The following is a 20838-nucleotide window of genomic DNA, read 5'->3' as shown; positions in this document are numbered from 1 at the left end:
CTAAGGACAAACATGATGAGGGAATAGCGAGTGATTTGACATGGGTTTGAATTTGAGGTGTGGTCAGGGTTGGGGGCAATTCTAATTTAAGGCAGTGCATTCAGAAAGTGATTTACATTTCAAATAAAAAAATGTAGTCATTGAAAATGAATGACATCTTTTCAATTATTTAATTGGAATTTCAGTTTACTTCCTGAATTGACTTCCTCCAATTGGAATTCACCCCAACCCTGTTTGGGCATATTTGAGGCGTGATGTAGTCATGTTGTGTGTTGTATTGTTGTAGGATAGGGATGAGGTGATAGTGAGCTTTTTTCTTATTACATGCAAGAGTGTTCCAATTTGAGGTGTTAGCATATCTGAGGTGTGAGGTAGTTAGTATTAGTATTTTGTGTGATATGTTGTTGCGTATTGTGTTGTATGTACTGTACATATGAGGAGTTTGTTGGTTTGATGTAGGAGGGTATGAAGTGAGTAGCAGAGAGAGAGTTACTCACCTTGAGTTCGTATTCCTCGCGGGTATCGAGCTCACTGCGCAGGTCCTGCTTCAGATCCATATCGTCTTTGAATGGCTGAGTGGAGGGAGAGAGGGAGACAGAGGGTAGAAACTAAACCATCAAACAACAAAACACACAGAGAGAGAGAGAGAGACAGAGAGAGAGGAAGGGAGAGAGAGAGAGAGAGGAGGGAGAGAAGAGGAAAACAGAATATCAGGTTTTTCATTTGATGAAAATGTTGTTTGACAAATGTTTGGTGAGTACAGTTGAAGATGTAACAGGACCATGAAAGCACATGAAGGTGAATTCAAACCAGTGGTTTACTCTGAAACAACAACTAAAGGCTTCAGCACCTTCTAGCTTCTAGAACAATTGTTATAATAGCTGTATTTCAAATGACAACCCATGTGGCCGGTGGCATTAATCCCATCTTATATAGAGCTTTCTCAGTGTAGCCTAGTGCAGGATTTCCTCAGTCTGAGAGAAGTCTAAGGGTTTCTCAAATAGCACCCTATTCCCTTTATAGTGCACTACTCTCAGTTAGAAGTAGTGCGCTATGTAGTGCATCCACTTGGAACACAACCTCAGTCTGTGAAGTCTAAGGCAACAGAGAACAGATGCCCCCCCTTCATGCTTCATTTGATTGTTTTACCATGAAGTCTGTTGCTATATGTTTTTAAAGAACAAAAAAAAAGGAACTGCAACACTAGAGGTTCAGGTTGGTTCTATTGGTTCTAAGCTATTGCACTTTAAATAACGTTTGATTTGATTTAACTCATAGCGGTGGGTGTTGGGTACTCACGGAATACATGGCTTTGACCATGCGCGTTGCCGTGGAAACACTGCCCGATTCCTCCTCCAGACTATGTGTCTCCTTGTTGACTGTCTCCACCTTGATGTCCGGCTTCCCCAGAGTGACCCCACGACGACCTGGAACCAGAACAAGACAGATGACTCATGAAGCGCCTAACAGAGTGCTTATGAAGACTTTATGTATGCTATATGAAGCCTTTATAAGCTGTTGTTCATTTAAAGTGGGACAGACATCTGAATAACAGTACTTTTGGATCAACGTTTAGATCTACAGTACAACAAAAGAGAGAGAAAACAAGTCATTCTTATTCAGTTTTAAATAAGCGATCATGAATAAACACGTGACTATTTATGGTTACACAGTACATTGTGAATAACTGTATGAATGACAGTCAAACACAGCCACACCCACATGCATCCACACACAGCCACACCCACATGATTCCACACATAGCCACACCCACATGTATCCACACACAGCCACACCCACATGCATCCACACACAGCCACACCCACATGCATCCACACACAGCCACACCCACATGCATCCACACACAGCCACACCCACATGCATCCCAAATGGCACCCTATCCCCTGTCCCCTATCCCCTGTCTCCTGTCTCCTGTCCCCTGTCCCCTATCCCCTGTCCCCTATCCCCTGTCCCCTATCCTCTGTCCCCTATCCCCTTTCCCCTATCCCCTGTCCCCTGCCCCCTGTCCCCTATCCCCAGTCCCCTGTTCCCTGTCCCCTTTCCCCTTTCCCCTTTCCCCTATCCCCTGTCCCCTATCCTCTTTCCCCTATCCCCTGTCCCCTGCCCCCTGTCCCCTATCCCCTGTCCCCTGTCCCCTGTCCCCTATCCCCTGTCCCCTATCCCCTGTCCCCTGTCCCCTATTCCCCATAAATGTATAGGGCATGACTTTTGACCAGAGCCCTGTGGGGGGAATAGGGAGCCAGTTGGAACACGACCCACAAACATGTTGCATGCAAAGGGAGGGAGTCGTATCTGGTTGGTACACGACTCACTGCCTTTCCGTTGGCGGTAGAGGTAGAAGGCTAGAGCCAGGAGAAAGATCAGGAGCAGGATGGAGGATCCAACTGTTCCACCAGCTATAATCCCCACTGGTACTATCTCTGTACAGACAGACAAGAGAGACAGAGAGACATGGTTATACTTTTCAGGGAAGTTAGGAACAAATATACACAGGCACTTAGGAAAGCTAAGGGTAGCTTTTTCAAACAGAAATTTGCATCCTGTAGTACAAACTCAAAAAAGTTCTCGGACACTGTAAAGTCCATGGAGAATAAGAGCACCTCATCCCAGCTGCCCACTGCTCTGAGGCTAGGAAACACTGTTACCACGGATAAATCCATTATAATTGAGAATTTCAATAAGAATTTCTCTACTGCTGGCCATGCTTTCCACCTGGCTACCCCTACCCCGGTCAACTGCCCGGCACCCTCCACAGCAACCTGCCCAAGCCCCCACCATTTCTCCTTCACCCAAATCCAGATAGCTGATGTTCTGAAAGAGCTGCAAAAATCTGGACCCCTACAAATCAGCCGGGCTAGACAATCTGGACCCTCTCTTTATAAAATTATCTGCCGAAATTGTTGCAACCCCTGTTACTAGCCTGTTCAACCTCTCTTTCGTATTGTATGAGATTCCCAAAGATTGGAAAGCTGCCGTGGTCATACAGCCCCATACACTACCCACCACTGCGACCTGTACGCTCTCGTTGGTTGGCCCTCGCTTCATACTCGTCACCAAGCCCACTGGCTACAGGTTATCTACAAGTCTCTGCTAGGTAAAGCCCTGCCTTATCTCAGCTCACTGGTCACCATAGCAGCACCCACTCATAGCACGCGCTCCAGCAGGTATATCTCACTGGTCACCCCCGAAGCTAATTCCTCATTTGGTCGTCTTTCCTTCCAGTTCTCTGCTGCCAATGACTGGAACGAACTGCAAAAATCACTGAAGCTGGAGATTCCCATCTCCCTCACTAGCTTTAAGCACCAGCTGTCAGAGCAGCTCACAGATCACTGTACATAGCCCATCTGTAAACTGCCCGTCTAGCTACCTCATCCCCATACTGTATTTATTTATCTTGCTCCTTTGCACCCCAGTATCCCTAACTGCACATTCATCTTCTGCACATCTACCATCCCAGTGTTTAATTGCTATATTGTAGTTACTTCGCCACTATGGCCTATTTATTACCTTAACTCCCTTATCTTGCCTCATTTGCACTCACTGTATGTAGGCTTTTTGTTTTCTTTTGTACTACTGTATTATTGACTGTATGTTTTGTTCATTCCATGTCTCACTCTGTGTTGTTGTATGTGTCGAACTGCTTTGCTTTATCTTGGCCAGGTCACAGTGGCAAATGAGAACTTGTTCTCAACTAGCTTACCTGGTTAAATAAAGGTTAAATAAAAAAATGTTAAAAAATGAAAATACCAAAACTTTCCCAAACTATTAAATACTGAAATCTTGGCCAGTAATCTAAAACGTTTCAGAGAGGTATGTGCCACCCCCCTTTCAAGAATCAATGGCTATATCATTCTTCAGTTATAAAGAAGAATGTACCAAGATTGCCCCTTTAATTAAGACATACCTTTCTCCTCCAGGGTGATGATCATGGTCCCGGGTCCGAAGGAGTTCCAGGCGGTGCAGTTGTATGGAGAGTGGAAGTCAGACTCCATGACGTTGTTGATGGTGAGGGTGGAGAGAACAGCTCCTCCCTGGGAGTGAGGTTTACTCTGCTCCACCGTGTACCTCTCCAACAGAGTCCCCTTCTCCTTCTCCCACACGTTCTCCTTCCACGCCCACACCTGGAGGGAGACACACACACACACACACAATTAGGGAGTCAAATGGAGAATAGAAAAGTGCAGAGTCCTGGTTGAGCATTTGTCACATATGACTTGACTATGGGAAGCGGGTTCAATCCCCTCGTCTACCGTTCCCTTCTGATTTCCTTACCGTCTGAAGAAAGTGCCAAAACACAATAACAAAAAATCTTTATACTGTATACAGAGGCACACACACACACACACACACACAGAGACACACACACCGGGCTGAGGCAGGTGTACACGAGCAATAAAGAGTCTAGCAGGTTTTTCTACTTTAAATCTGTTGAAGTAGTTATACTATTAAATATTGAGTATGAATATATGAAATATGCAGCGGCCCACATGTTGTGCTAATGTACCTTTTAACCCCCCCCCAAAAAAGAAAAAGGCAAATTGGCTGGAGAAGGGGGAGGAAAAAGAAACTAAAGATTTTAACTCATCCCCTCCGCTCCCCTTCCCTCCTACTCCCCCACCCCACCCCGGTCTACTTTCTGACACTCACACAGCACCCTACTTCATATTTCATAGGTCTTGTGTCTCTGCGTTAAGCTAAAACCATAACGTCGTATCACATTATACGCTCCGGGTACTCACTGGCTCAATCCCAATAGCATCCTATAGTGCACTACCTTTGATTGGACCTCTGGTCAAAAGTAGTGCACTATAAAGGGGAAAGGGTGTCATTTGGGACATAGGCACTAAAAATGGAGTGGAGACTTTTTTTTTTTTTTTTCAACCACAGATTAGTTTCATGTCTCTCTGCCGTTGTCGTGGATAATTGACGCTGAAAGGTACAGGATTTTACTCGACGATCTCCCCTCCCCTCTCACACCTGATCCGTCAACCTCATGTCATCCCCCTCTCACACTATCCATCAACCTCACGTCGTCCCTCTCTCACACTCGATCTGTTAACCTCATGTCATCCCCCTCTCACACTATCCATCAACCTCATGTCATCCCCTCTCTCACAATATCCATCAACCTCATGTCATCCCCTCTCTCACAATATCCATCAACCTCATGTCATCCCCTCTCTCACAATATCCATCAACCTCATGTCATCCCCTCTCTCACAATATCCATCAACCTCATGTCATCCCCTCTCTCACAATATCCATCAACCTCATGTCATCCCCTCTCACACAATATCCATCAACCTCATGTCATCCCCTCTCACACAACCCCTTGACATCAGTACAGTTCTCATTCATTCACTCTGTCTTGTCTTTGATCTGAATGTACTTACAAAGCCTTACAATTCACAAGCAATTATAACATATACAAAGCATTTATAAGCATTTATAAAGGGATATACATTAAAGTTATTATAAAGTGTTACAGATATTTCCCAGAATATTTCCCAGAATTCACTTCACTCACAATCTTGTCAGGTGGAGGGGTGCTGGCAATGTAGCACTTGACCTCCCCTCTCTCCCCTCTCATTGCGTACTGGACTGGTTCGCTGGAGATGATGGGAGGGCCTGGGGGAGGGGGGGGGAGAGACAGATAGGATGTAATTTCAGCTATATACACTCCAGTCATGACAGAACGTCTGATAATGAGTGGAAATTGAGCGGTGGATGGGGTAATTAGTCGTTTAAATCTTCGTCATGGTTCTCATTATTAGTATCTTTCTTTAACACGCTCGTCCTTTTACACCGTTGAAGCTAGAAACGTCATTCAAACGTTCAATTGTTCAGACTATTCAGGCTTGTATACAATTATTTTATTTTTATAATATATTTGATACTTTTTCAACTATTAAGCTTTTTGTCCTTCATCCACGTTCATGGGATTTCCTCTGGATTCTATAGGGCCCATTGTGACATCATCACTCCCAACATGATATTCTACTCACTGTAAATAATGTCACTTTTGACACATAGCAGTAAATTTTGACCACTTTCCCAAGAAGGTTAGAGGGTATAAAATCTCCCCCTGCTTCTCTGCTACTCTAACCTGAAAATCGTAACAAAAAATATCTGATACCAATATCATCTAATAATAATAATAATAATAATAATAATCTAATAATGCACCTTTTTTAGTAACCACATACATATTTCAAACAACTGAAATTTGTACAATTTTTGCAGCACTTTAGACAAAAACCTGGGTGTGAACTACACGATTTAGCTGTCCCAGACACATTTTGGAGATCAGAGACAAAATCCCCATGTTGTTGCCTACTCGAGTTGTGTGGCTGTCACCAACACCTGTTTCATGTGAGCCGGTCAGAGACGCAATCCGAGGGCTACTGATCCCATCTTTGAGCAGTCTCAGACACACTGATGCTTTCAAACATGTTTGTCATTTGAGAGATATGCAACAACAAGTTTTGAGACCGGTGATCAGCAATAGCCAATGAGAGCACGCCGGAGAAGAAACCGGTGAGATGATGGCGTTGTTTCACGTCACCCATGAGAGATGACTACTACTAGTATGTGTTTGTACAGTACTTGCCTTTGACCAAAGCGTCAAATCGTTACAGCTCTGAAGTTCACAAGAAATCGTATTGATTTCAAAATGTTAGCTAGATATTTCAACTCTGTAGGGCAAGTGTGAATTACTGACTGAAAAACGTTTATGAGACTGCTTTGAGCCACAGCTTGTTCTAGCTACGATAACAATCTAATCACATAATTGTTTTGTGAGACAGAGTGGTATGGAGAATCCTCACCACCAAGTGATGGATCTTATAGTGTGTGACCCTCTGTGCCAGATCGTTTACTGTGCTCATCTCTACGTTGGCAAGACAATAAACTACAGGAAAGATGGTCGTTTTAAATCAAAATCCAAATCAAATTTTACTTGTCACATGTGCCAAATACAACGGGTGTAGGTAAACATTACCATGGAATGCTTACTTAATAATCAACAATACAAGAGCTTTAAAAAGTAAGAAAAATGTCGATAGTAATGTGAGTGTCTCAGCAATGTTAGGATTTTTTAAATTGTGCAGTGTACATCTGGCGTTAGAGGGTATAAAAATCTTTGTCTACTTCTCTACTATTTAAATCTGGAATCAGAACAGAATGATCTGCTACCAATAAAAAATGACAGCTGTTTGTCAGAGTTTAAAGTGATGAAAAGCCGCTAGCTAACGCCAGCTAACAGCTCTCTCATGTCTCGTCACCGAGCAGCCCAAACGCAGCCATTGCTATGGAAACCAATGCATTTCAACGAAAAAAGGGCCACAGACTAGAAGGGTAAAAAATAAAGAATTCTAGACCTACGTCCTCTTTCGCCGTTTAAGCTTTCATCTTTCAACGTTGAGATGTTCAGACTGACCATAACTAGATCTTAAATTGCTTGCTTAAAGACTTTTTGATTCTATATATACATTCTGAACTATAATCATGAATAAATTTCATAAATTAACATGGGTTTGAATGAGAACCACGGAATACAGAACTATTCAAAATGGTCCTGCTCCTTAGCCAATTAAGCTACAAAACAAAGTTTAAAACATTCAGCCTATCCTAACTTCAAAATTCTTAAAAATCTGTACCAGCTATAACTACGTAGATGTGTATAAATTAGCATAAAATAACTAACCAACAGTAACTGTTGAACCGTTCAAGCTAGATACACCAAACCAACGTTCACATGTTCAGGCCTTCCTATCCACTGCCACAAAAACAAATGTAAAGAGTTATAGAAAGTCCCACCATGTTTATTCACAGTAAATGACCATCTAGTTGTAACATAGCAGTAGTATCAGGGCCTGTATTCATTTAGGGGGGGAATTCTGACTTGAGTTAAACTCGGGGGAATGATTCCCTTATTATGCACTTTTCTCTCTCTACTGTATTCTGACATTGAACTTAAGCATGAGAATAGCATGATATTCATCAGTTATTCGTTTGGGGTGGAGATTGAATAACGACTGAATTGTCCCCTTAGCATCTCAGAGTAGTAGCGCTGATCTAGGATAATTGTTGCCTTTTTAGATTACAATAAATTGACAAAGGGGCCCTGATCCCAGATCAGCACTTCTACTCTGAGACCCTTTTTGAATGTGGGCCGGTTGACGGGGACGGCCGATGTCCTTCACAAAAAAAATATTTTACTAAAAGAACTAAAACGGTTTCTTCCAAACGTTGATATTCATTTTCAATATATAAATAGAAAAAAGGCTTCAAAATGGCAAAGAGTTAAAATGGGAAAAACAAGGACTAAAAGATTATTAGAATCAAATAATAATCCTCACTGGTCTATCGTTGCTTACCACTCTCATTCCCCGGTACACTCCCATAAACATTTAAACAGGTGTAGCTCATTAGCTCAATTAGTGGGCGAGACCTACAATTACCTCTTTAGCCAATAGCAACTCAGACAAAAAAGTCAATTGCTAGACACTTAACTGTTTCATGTAAAATGGTGGAATGAGATCTCTATGTCATGATACTTCATAGTCCTGCGGTAGACAGCTTCTCACTGCAGACAACGAGCATCTGCCCTCTGCGCCATAGAATACACTGTTTCTTCAAAATGTTTTCATTTATTTTCAATTAAATATATTAATACGAAAAAAGGCTTCAAAATGGCAGAGTTAAAAATGTAAAAAGCACGGACTAAAAGATTACCAGAGCCCTATACATAAATAAACAGATAGCAAAACTTGTGGGAAATTATTAGTCTTTTAAATGAGGATGTGTTCACATGGTCCCAGGGCCCAGAAGTAGTAACAGTAGAATCAAAAGGATATTCATGTTAGAAGTGACACTGTGCTGTGTGTGTGTGTGTGTGTGTGTGTGTGTGTGTGTGTGTGTGTGTGTGTGTGTGTGTGTGTGTGTGTGTGTGTGTGTGTGTGTGTGTGTGTGTGTGTGTGTGTGTGTGTGTGTGTGTGCGTGTGTGTGTGTGTGTGTGTGTGTGCGCGTGTGTGCGTGTGTGCGTGCGTGCGTGCGCGTGCGTGTGTGTGTGTGTGCATGTGTACTGTACACAGCTGTGCTGTAACTGACCGTTGACTGTAAGAGTGACCTCAGTCTCTCCCACTCCGATCCTGGGGACGATGGCCTTACACACGTACTGCCCCGCATCCACCTGGCTCACTGACTTCAGGACCAGCTCCTCGTTGTTACTGAGGACCTGAGAGCAGTACACACACACCCACACACACACACACACATGAGGGAGGGAGGTTTGATGGAAGCGAGTTGTAAAAGGAAAGAGAGAGATATTTAATTCATAAAACATGTTGATTTTCACAGCCGCAGGCTCCATTAAAGTTCCTGTAGTTGTTCTTAATTCGCTATAATGCATTAATAAAATATTTATGGAACAGGTTAGGAGTTCAACATTAGGAGGGTTTAAAACCCAACTGGGCAGGGGAGGGGGGGCGGGGTAGTCTTAGGGTTGGAGTGAGTATGAAGTACAGGAGGGACAAGGTTCAACGCTGAGTAACGGCAATATTGACTTAAAAATATGATGATTACCAGCACCTAAATGTAAAGAGTACCGGCATCCAAAATAAGTTACATCCAGCACCTATTTCACTCCAATTCAAGCACTTGTAGCATGGATAAGGGCTTCAGGAAATGGGGTTTCTGGGAGAGCAGCAGAGTAGGGGTCAATTCCACTTCAATTCCAGTAAATTCAGGAAGTATACCGAAATTCCAATTTCTCCCAAAAAATGATCATAGACAAGCATTGAGAAAAATAATTTCAGTTCACTTCCTGAATTGACTTTATTGAAAAGGAATTGACCCAAAGTGAGGATCTATAGCAGAGGTCCAGTCAGTTCTCACCATGCTAGAGCCCTTCTTGGTCCAGGTGAGTGTAAGAGGAGGGTTCCCGGTCCACTTGCAGTTGAGTTTGGCGTCAGAGTCAATGTCCACCGTAATCGGCGTGGGCGCCCCCTTCAGGATAGGACCATCTGACAGACAGACAGATACAGTAGTTAGACAGGTATATAGACAGACCAATGTATGTATATAGTAGAGACAGATGGACAGACAAGTATAGTAGACAGACAGACAGACAGACAGACAGACAGACAGACAGACAGACAGACAGACAGACAGACAGACAGACAGACAGACATAGTAGATGCAGTGCTTTCAGAAGGTATTCAGACCCCTTGACTTTTTCCACATTTTGTGACATTACAGTCTTATTCTAAAATGTATTAAATATTTAGCTTTGGTATAAAATCTACACACAATACCCCAAAGTGAAAACAGGTTTTTAGAAAATGTTGTACATTTATTAACGATAAAAAACAGAAATAGCTTATTTACATAAGTATTCAGACCCTTTCCTATGATACTCGAAATTGAGCTGAGGTAGATCCTGTTTCCATTGATCATCCTTGAGATGTTTCTACAACTTGATTGGAGTCCTGTGGTAAATTAAAAATATAATTGATTGGACATGATTCGGAAAGGCACACACTTGCTAATATAAGGTCCCACAGTTGACAATGCACGTCAGAGAAAAACCACAGCATGACGTCGAAGGAATTGTCCGTAGAGCTCAGAGACAAGATTGTGTCGAGGCACAGATTTAGGGAAGGGTACCAAAACATTTCTGCAGCACTGTAGGTCCCCAAAAACACAGTGGCCTCCATCATTCTTAAATGGAAGAAGTTCGGAACCACCAAGACTCTTTCTAGAGCTGGCTGCTAGGCAAAACTGAGCAATCGGGGGAGAAGGGCCTTGGTCAGGGAGGTGACCAAGAACCAGATGGTCACTCTGACAGAGCTCTAGAGTTCCTCTGTGGAGATGGGAGAACCTTCCAGAAGAACAACCAACTGCAGCATTCTACCAATCAGGCCTTTATGGCAGAGTGGCCAGACGGAAGCCACTCCTAAGTAAAAGGCACATGACAGCCCGCTTGAAGTTTGCCAAAGGGCACCTAAAGGACTCACAGACCATGAGAAACAAGGAAAACCTGCTCCTCTCTGGTCTGAAACCAAGATTGAACTCTTTGACCTCAATGCAAAGCATCACGTCTGGAGGAAACTTGGCACCATCCCTACGGTGAAGTATGGTGGTGGCAGCATCAGGGAAAGTATAGCAAGATCCTTGATGAAAACCTGCTCCAGAGTGCTCAGGACCTCAGACCGGGGCGAAGGTTCCCCTTCCAACAGGACAATGACCCTAAGCACACAAAGACAACGCAGGAGTGGCTTTGGGACAAGTCTCTGAATGTCCTTGAGTGGCCCAGCCAGAGCCCGAACATCTCTGGAGAGACCTGAAAATATCTGTGCAGCGCCGCTCCCCATCCAACCTGACAGAGCTTGAAGATCTGCAGAGAAGAATGGGAGAAACTCCCCAAATACAGATGTTCCAAGCTTGTAGTGTCAAACCCAAGAAGACTCCATGCTGTAATCACTGTCAAAGGTGCTTCAACAAAGTACTGAGTAAAGGGTCTGAATACTTATGTAAATGTTATATTTTCGTGGATTTTTATTCATACATTTGCAAAAATGTCTAACAACCTGTTTTTGCTTTGTCATTATGAGGTATTGTGTGTGAGGGGGGAAAAAAATATTTAAAAATTATCAGTTTCAGAATAAGGCTGTAACGTAACAAAATGTGGATAAAGTCAACGGGTCTGAAAACTTTCTGAATACACCGTAGATCTGTTGAGCATAAAGAACATCATAATGCTCGAGCTGACGGTTCCATGGGAGGATGAGAGGATTGAGGAAGTACCAGGCACTGTACAGACAAGGGAATGGAAGGCCAGTGGAGGTTGGGGCAAGAGGTTTCCCAGGTCAGTTTCTGTGGAGGGCACAAAGTATCCTCAGAGTAAAAGGAGCACAGAGGAAGAAGATCGCACAGCTGGGCAGGAGGTAGAGAGAGCATCACATTGGCTGTGGCTGAAGTGGGGGGAGCAGGGGTTAAGCCACCTGGCTCAGTTCGGGCCTAATCAACACAATCATCACACCCTTTGGAAGGTGTAGTGAGAATCGTCGAAACACCTCATGAAGAGGGGACCTCACCTGAGGATGAGCCAGGAGCAGCACAACTGCAGGTAAAATGATTGATACTGTACAGTGGAGGCTGCTGAGGGGAGGACGGCTCATAATAATGGCTGGAACAGAGTGAATGGAACGGCATCAAACACATGGAAACCATGGAAACCGTGTGTTTGATGTAATCAATCAAATTTATTTTATATAGCCCTTCGTACATCAGCTGATATCTCAAAGTGCTGTACAGAAACCCAGCCTAAAACCCCAAACAGCAAGCAATGCAGGTGAAGAAGCACAGTGGCTAGGAAAAACTCCCTAGAAAGGCCAAAACCTAGGAAGAAACCTAGAGAGGAACCAGGCTATGTGGGGTGGCCAGTCCTCTTCTGGCTGTGCCGGGTGGAGATTATAACAAAACATGGTCAAGATGTTCAAATGTTCATAAATGACCAGCATGGTCGAATAATAATAAGGCAGAATAGTTGAAACTGGAGCAGCAGCACAGTCAGGTGGACTGGGGACAGCAAGGAGTCATCATGTCAGGTATTCCTGGGGCATGGTCCTAGGGCTCAGGTCCTCCGAGAGAGAGAAAGAAAGAGAGAATTAGAGAGAGCATATGTGGGATGGCCAGTCCTCTTCTGGCTGTGCCGGGTGGAGATTATAACAGAACATGGCCAAGATGTTCAAATGTTCATAAATGATCAGCATGGTCGAATAATAATAAGGCAGAACAGTTGAAACTGGAGCAGCAGCACAGCCAGGTGGACTGGGGACAGCAAGGAGTCATCGTGTCAGGTAGTCCTGGGGCATGGTCCTAGGGCTCAGGTCCTCCGAGAGAGAGAAAGAGAGAAGGAGAGAATTAGAGAACGCACACTTAGATTCACACAGGACACCGAATAGGACAGGAGAAGTACTCCAGATATAACAAACTGACCCTAGCCCCCCGACACATAAACTACTGCAGCATAAATACTGGAGGCTGAGACAGGAGGGGTCAGGAGACACTGTGGCCCACTCCGAGGACGGATGTATTGGATACCATTCCACCTGTCCCGCTCTAGCCATTACCACGAGCCCGTCCTCCCCAATTAAGGTGCCACCAACCTCCTGTGATGCGGTAGTAGGAAGACACAGGAAGACAGGTATACAGGCAGACGAACTGACGGACGGACAGAAAGACAGACACAGTAGACACAGACACAGACACAGTCTCAGTCTCCTGCCTGTTTATCTGGAGGTATGGAACTAGAAATGTCATGTCTGGGTGATGTTGGTCTTCACATGTAAATGTATGAGCTGTGGAAATGAATTTCCTCTTCGGAGGACAATCAAATCTATCTAATGGTCAGACTCACAGTGTACGTTGACCAGGATGCTGAGGTTGGTGTGTCCCACAGCGTTAAAGACTGAGCAGGAGACAGGCTCGGTGTGGAAGGAATGGTCTGCTGTAGTCACAAACACACTGTCTCTCATCCCCTCCAGGAGAACACCACCCTTCGCCCACCTGAGAGAGACACACACACAGGTGGAACAGCCTCATCAACACATACTGATCTTATATGTTCACATATCATAGACACACACTATCAGACACACTATCAGACACACTAACAGACACACTAACAGACACACTATCAGACACACTAACAGACACACTATCAGACACACCAACAGACAGACTATCAGACACACTATCAGACACACTATCACAGGTAGTATTCACTAGACGCACATTAACAGACACACTAACAGGCCCATTAACAGACACACTAACAGGCCCATTAACAGACACACTATCAGACACACTAACAGACACAATAACAGACACACTATCAGACACACTAACAGACACACTATCAGACACACCAACAGACAGACTATCAGACACACCAACAGACAGACTATCAGACACACTATCAGACACACTATCAGACACACTATCAGACACACTATCACAGGTAGTATTCACTAGACGCACATTAACAGACACACTAACAGGCCCATTAACAGACACACTAACAGGCCCATTAACAGACACACTAACAGGCCCATTAACAGACACACTAACAGGCCCATTAACAGACACACTAACAGGCCCATTAACAGACACACTAACAGGCCCATTAACAGACACACTAACAGGCCCATTAACAGACACACTAACAGGCCCATTAACAGACCCATTAACAGACACACTAACAGGCCCATAAAGAGACACACTAACAGGCCCATTAACAGACACACTAACAGACACACTAACAGACACACTATCACAGGTAGTATTCACTAGACGCACATTAACAGACACACTAACAGGCCCATTAACAGACACACTAACAGGCCCATTAACAGACACACTAACAGGCCCATTAACAGACACACTAACAGGCCCATTAACAGACACACTAACAGGCCCATAAAGAGACACACTAACAGGCCCATTAACAGACACACTAACAGACACACTAACAGACACACTATCACAGGTAGTATTCACTAGACGCACATTAACAGACACACTAACAGGCCCATTAACAGACACACTAACAGGCCCATTAACAGACACACTAACAGACACACTATCACAGGTAGTATTCACTAGACGCACATTAACAGACACACTAACAGGCCCATTAACAGGCCCACTAACAGACACACTATCACAGGTAGTATTCACTAGACGCACATTAACAGACACACTAACAGGCCCATTAACAGACACACTAACAGGCCCATTAACAGACACACTAACAGGCCCATTAACAGACACACTAACAGGCCCATTAACAGACACACTAACAGACACACTAACAGACACACTATCACAGGTAGTATTCACTAGACGCACATTAACAGACACACTAACAGGCCCATTAACAGACACACTAACAGACACACTAACAGACACACTAACAGACACACTATCACAGGTAGTATTCACTAGACGCACATTAACAGACACACTAACAGGCCCATAAACAGACACACTAACAGGCCCATTAACAGACACACGAACAGGCCCATTAACAGACACACTAACAGGCCCATTAACAGACACACTAACAGACACACTAACAGGCCCATTAACAGACACACTAACAGACACACTAACAGGCCCATTATCAGACACACTATCACAGGTAGTATTCACTAGACGCACATTAACAGACACACTAACAGGCCCATTAACAGACACACTAACAGGCCCATTAACAGACACACTAACAGACACACTAACAGACACACTATCACAGGTAGTATTCACTAGACGCACATTAACAGACACACTAACAGGCCCATAAACAGACACACTAACAGGCCCACTAACAGACACACTAACAGACACACTATCACAGGTAGTATTCACTAGACGCACATTAACAGACACACTAACAGGCCCATAAACAGACACACTAACAGGCCCATTAACAGACACACTAACAGACACACTAACAGACCCATTAACAGACACACTAACAGACACACTAACAGACCCATTAACAGACACACTAACAGACACACTAACAGGCCCATTAACAGACACACTAACAGGCCCATTAACAGACACACTAACAGGCCCATTAACAGACACACTAACAGGCCCATTAACAGACACATTAACAGACACACTAACAGACACACTAACAGGCCCATTAACAGACACACTAACAGACACACTAACAGGCCCATTAACAGACACACTAACAGGCCCATTAACAGACACACTAACAGGCCCATTAACAGACACACTAACAGGCCCATTAACAGACACACTAACAGGCCCATTAACAGACACACTAACAGGCCCATTAACAGACACACTAACAGACACACTATCACAGGTAGTATTCACTAGACACCAAGTAGAAGAAAACTAACAAACAGGGAAATGCTTGTTTTTGGTATTCTGTTACAAAGTATTTTGTTATGTTTTGCTGCTACAGTGCACACTAATGAATACCACCCATCAAACACACTATCTCCCCTATCTTGCCTATGCCGCTCTGTACCATCACTCATTCATATATCTTTATGTACATATTCTTTATCCCCTTACACTTGTGTCTGTCTATAAGGTAGTAGTTTTGGAATTGTTAGCTAGATTACTTGTTTGTTATTACTGCATTGTCGGAACTAGAAGCACAAGCATTTCGCTACACTCGCATTAACATCTGCTAACCATGTGTATGTGACAAATAAAATTTGATTTGATTTGATTTGATTTGAATACCCCCCATCAAACACACTACTGAATACCACCCAGCAAACACACTACTGAATACCACCTTTCAAACACACTACTGAATACCACCTTTCAAATACACTACTGAATACCACCCATTAAACACACAATTGAATACCACCTTTCAAACACACTACTGAATACCACCCATCAAACACATTACTGAATACCCCCCATCAAACACACTACTGAATACCACCCAGCAAACACACTACTGAATACCACCCATTAAACACACAATTGAATACCACCCATCAAACACATTACTGAATACCACCCAGCAAACACACTACTGAATACCACCTTTCAAACACACTACTGAATACCACCCAGCAAACACACCCCTGAACACCACCCAGAAAACACACTTATCCAACAGACTCCCACTGACCGGATGCCCATGATGGGGGGGTTGGCGGTGGCCTGGCAGGAGAAGGTGACTCTCTCTCCCTCCAAAACAGACTGTGGCTCCATGGAGAGATTCACCTTGGGGGGGTCTGCAGGAGGGAGGGAGGGAGGGAGGGAGGGAGGGAGGGAGGGAGGGAGGGAAGGAAAGAAAGAAAGGAAGGAAGGAAGGAAGGAAGGAAGGAAGGAAGGAAGGAAGGAAGGAAGGGAGGGAGGGAGGGAGGGAGGAAGAGGGAGGGATTAAATAAACCTGAAACACAGTCACACACTCATACCTTAAAACTATTAACATACACACCCTCCAACCACCCACCACACACACACACACACACACACACACACACTCACACAAACACACTTACGGTGGACGTTGAGTGTGACGGTGGTGCGTTTTCCCATGGGGACAGCCCGGTTGCTGGCCACACAGGTAAAGTTGCGTCCCGTGTCTTTGTCCTCTGGGATGATGGGTAGAAAGCTCCGGGTCGTCACTCTCTTTCTGTCTGGGAGAACCTCCTGGGGTGGAGAGAGGGAGATAGAGAGAGGGGGAGAGGGAGAGAGAGAGGGGAGAGGAGGAAAGAGAGAGGGGGAGGATGAGGTAGAGAGAGGGGGAGAGAGAGGGGGGGTAGAGAGAGAGAGGGGGAGGATGGGGTAGAGAGAGGGAGGGATGGGGAGAGAGGGGGAGGGAGATAGAGAGGGGGGAGAGGGAGAGAGAAAGGGGGGAGCGGGAGAAAGCGAGGGGGAGGATGGGGTAGACAGAGGGGGAGGATGGGGTAGACAGAGGCGGAGGATGGGGTAGACAGAGGGGGAGGATGGGGTAGACAGAGGGGGAGAGGGAGAAAAGGGAGAGAGAGAGGGGAGAGAAGGAGAGAGCGAGGGGGAGGATGGGGTAGACAGAGGGGGAGGATGGGGTAGACAGAGGGGGAGGATGGGGTAGACAGAGGGGGAGGATGGGGTAGACAGATGGAGAGGATGGGGTAGACAGAGGGGGAGGATGGGGTAGACAGAGGGGGAGGATGGGGTAGACAGAGGGGGAGGATGAGGTAGACAGAGGGGGAGGATGGGGTAGACAGAGGGGGAGAGGGAGAAAAGGGAGAGAGAGGGGGAGGATGGGGTAGACAGAGGGGGAGGATGGGGTAGACAGAGGGGGAGGATGGGGTAGACAGAGGGGGAGGATGGGGTAGACAGAGGGGGAGGATGAGGTAGACAGAGGGGGAGGATGGGGTAGACAGAGGGGGAGAGGGAGAAAAGGGAGAGAGAGGGGGAGGATGGGGTAGACAGAGGGGGAGGATGGGGTAGACAGAGGGGGAGGATGGGGTAGACAGAGGGGGAGAGGGAGAAAAGGGAGAGAGAGGGGGAGGATGGGGTAGACAGAGGGGGAGGATGGGGTAGACAGAGGGGGAGGATGGGGTAGACAGAGGGGGAGGATGAGGTAGACAGAGGGGGAGGATGGGGTAGACAGAGGGGGAGGATGGGGTAGACAGAGGGGGAGGATGGGGTAGACAGAGGGGGAGGATGAGGTAGACAGAGGGGGAGGATGAGGTAGACAGAGGGGGAGGATGGGGTAGACAGAGGGGGAGGACGGGGTGGAGCCAGCAAAAGGTGTATTTAGTGATAAAACATAAAATATGTCAACGTGCAGCGGTCTGCATATCTGTGTGTGACTCACGGTGGTACTAAAGGCTCCCTCCAGGGCCACCCCATCCCGCTGCCACTCGATGAGGGCCAGTGGCTTGGCCCCGCGGGACACACAGCTCAGGTTGTACGAGGCATTGGCTCTCAGCAGGATCTCTGGAAAGCCCTCGATCACTGGGTCATCAGGAGGAACTGTAGGACAACACAATAAAACACACACACCGCGTATACACTACAACACACGCAGAGAGATGAACACACACTCTGCATATACACTACAACAGACATACTGTACAGTCACACACTGCACTGGACACACACACTGACACACACACACTCACAGACTGCACTAGATACACACACTCCACATAATAATACACAGTCACACACTGGACCCACACTCACTCTTGACACACACAGCCAAACACTGCAGTGGACACACACAGTCACACACTGCAGTGGACACACACAGATACTCACTGAGGATGGTGAGTTTGGCTCTCCGGGAGCGCAGGGCAGCCTCCGTGGCCTGGCACTCATACAGGGAGTCATCAGACAGAGCAGCAGTAGAGATCTCCAGGTTGTACTGGCCCACGTCTATCACCCGCAGCACACGGTACCTGGGCCAGGCTAGGACAGAGAGAGACAGAGAGAGAGATACTGTAACCCTACAGCACACGGTACCTGGGCCAAGCTAGGACAGAGAGAGACAGAGAGAGAGATACTGTAACCCTACAGCACACGGTACCTGGGCCAGGCTAGGACAGAGAGAGACAGAGAGAGAGATACTGTAACCCTGTAGCACACGGTACCTGGGCCAGGCTAGGACAGAGAGAGACAGAGAGAGAGAGATACTGTAACCCTGTAGCACACGGTACCTGGGCCAGGCTAGGACAAAGAAAGAGAGAGATACTGTAACCCTGCAGCACACGGTACCTGGGCCAGGCTAGGACAAAGAGAGACAGAGAGAGAGATACTGTAACCCTGTAGCACACGGTACCTGGGCCAGGCTAGGACAAAGAGAGAGAGAGATACTGTACCCCTGCAGCACACGGTACCTGGGCCAGGCTAGGACAAAGAGAGAGAGAGATACTGTAACCCTGCAGCACACAGTACCTGGGCCAGGCTAGGACAAAGAGAGACAGAGAGAGAGATACTGTAACCCTGTAGCATGCGGTACCTGGGCCAGGCTAGGACAGAGAGAGACAAAAAGAGAGATACTGTACCCCTGCAGCACACGGTACCTGGGCCAGGCTAGGACAGAGAGAGACAGAGAGAGAGATACTGTACCCCTGCTGCACACGGTACCTGGGCCAGGCTAGGACAGAGAGAGACAGAGAGAGAGATACTGTAACCCTGTAGCACACGGTACCTGGGCCAGGCTAGGACAGAGAGAGACAGAGAGAGAGATACTGTACCCCTGCAGCACACGGTACCTGGGCCAGGCTAGGACAAAGAGAGACAGAGAGAGAGGTACTGTACCCCTGCAGCACACGGTACCTGGGCCAGGCTAGTACAGAGAGAGACAGAGAGAGAGGTACTGTACCCCTGCAGCACACAGTACCTGGGCCAGGCTAGGACAGAGAGAGAGATACTGTAACCCTGCAGCACACGGTACCTGGGCCAGGCTAGGACAGAGAGAGACAAAAAGAGAGATACTGTACCCCTGCAGCACACGGTACCTGGGCCAGGCTAGGACAGAGAGAGACAGAGAGAGAGGTACTGTAACCCTGTAGCATGCGGTACCTGGGCCAGGCTAGGACAGAGAGAGACAAAAAGAGAGATACTGTACCCCTGCAGCACACGGTACCTGGGCCAGGCTAGGACAGAGAGAGACAGAGAGAGAGATACTGTACCCCTGCAGCACACGGTACCTGGGCCAGGCTAGGACAGAGAGAGACAGAGAATTGAGAGAGATACTGTACCCCTGCAGCACACGGTACCTGGGCCAGGCTAGGACAGAGAGAGACAGAGAGAGAGATACTGTACCCCTGCAGCACACGGTACCTGGGCCAGGCTAGGACAGAGAGAGACAGAGAATTGAAAGAGATACTGTACCCCTGCAGCACACGGTACCTGGGCCAGGCTAGGACAGAGAGAGAGATACTGTACCCCTGCAGCACACGGTACCTGGGCCAGGCTAGGACAGAGAGAGACAGAGAGAGAGATACTGTAACCCTGTAGCACACGGTACCTGGGCCAGGCTAGGACAGAGAGAGAGAGAGAGATACTGTAACCCTACAGCACACAGTACCTGGGCCAGGCTAGGACAGAGAGAGAGATACTGTACCCCTGCAGCACACGGTACCTGGGCCAGGCTAGGACAGAGAGAGAGATACTGTACCCCTGCAGCACACGGTACCTGGGCCAGGCTAGGACAGAGAGAGACAGAGAGAGAGATACTGTAACCCTACAGCACACGGTACCTGGGCCAGGCTAGGACAGAGAGAGACAGAGAGAGAGATACTG

The 20838-nt window shown here is 46.3% G+C and overlaps 1 protein-coding gene across 2 annotated transcripts in view; it reads right to left on the bottom strand.

The window, feature by feature from the left end:
* The window catches only part of kirrel1b (kirre like nephrin family adhesion molecule 1b), a 96332-nt gene that overhangs the window by 7195 nt on the left and 68299 nt on the right, over positions 1-20838 (bottom strand). Inside the window, exons 3-14 of one of the 2 annotated variants that reach the window (XM_036986492.2) lie at positions 18850-18999; positions 18404-18561; positions 17100-17250; positions 16724-16829; positions 13445-13593; positions 9919-10046; positions 9133-9259; positions 5549-5649; positions 3926-4142; positions 2334-2441; positions 1300-1427; positions 498-608 (exon numbers count right to left, since the gene is read on the bottom strand). In XM_036986492.2, coding sequence (XP_036842387.2) covers positions 498-608; positions 1300-1427; positions 2334-2441; positions 3926-4142; positions 5549-5649; positions 9133-9259; positions 9919-10046; positions 13445-13593; positions 16724-16829; positions 17100-17250; positions 18404-18561; positions 18850-18999 — 1634 coding nt within the window. The remainder of the gene's footprint in view (positions 1-497; positions 609-1299; positions 1428-2333; positions 2442-3925; positions 4143-5548; positions 5650-9132; positions 9260-9918; positions 10047-13444; positions 13594-16723; positions 16830-17099; positions 17251-18403; positions 18562-18849; positions 19000-20838) is intronic. The other variant, XM_036986493.2, reaches the window with a different exon arrangement.

The sequence above is a fragment of the Oncorhynchus mykiss genome, chromosome 8 (assembly GCF_057628025.1).
Source record: "Oncorhynchus mykiss isolate SJ-2025 chromosome 8, ASM5762802v1, whole genome shotgun sequence".
Lineage (NCBI taxonomy): Eukaryota > Metazoa > Chordata > Actinopteri > Salmoniformes > Salmonidae > Oncorhynchus > Oncorhynchus mykiss.
The sequence above is the reverse complement of the archived record's forward strand: the minus strand, read 5'-3'. Positions and strand labels throughout refer to the sequence as shown.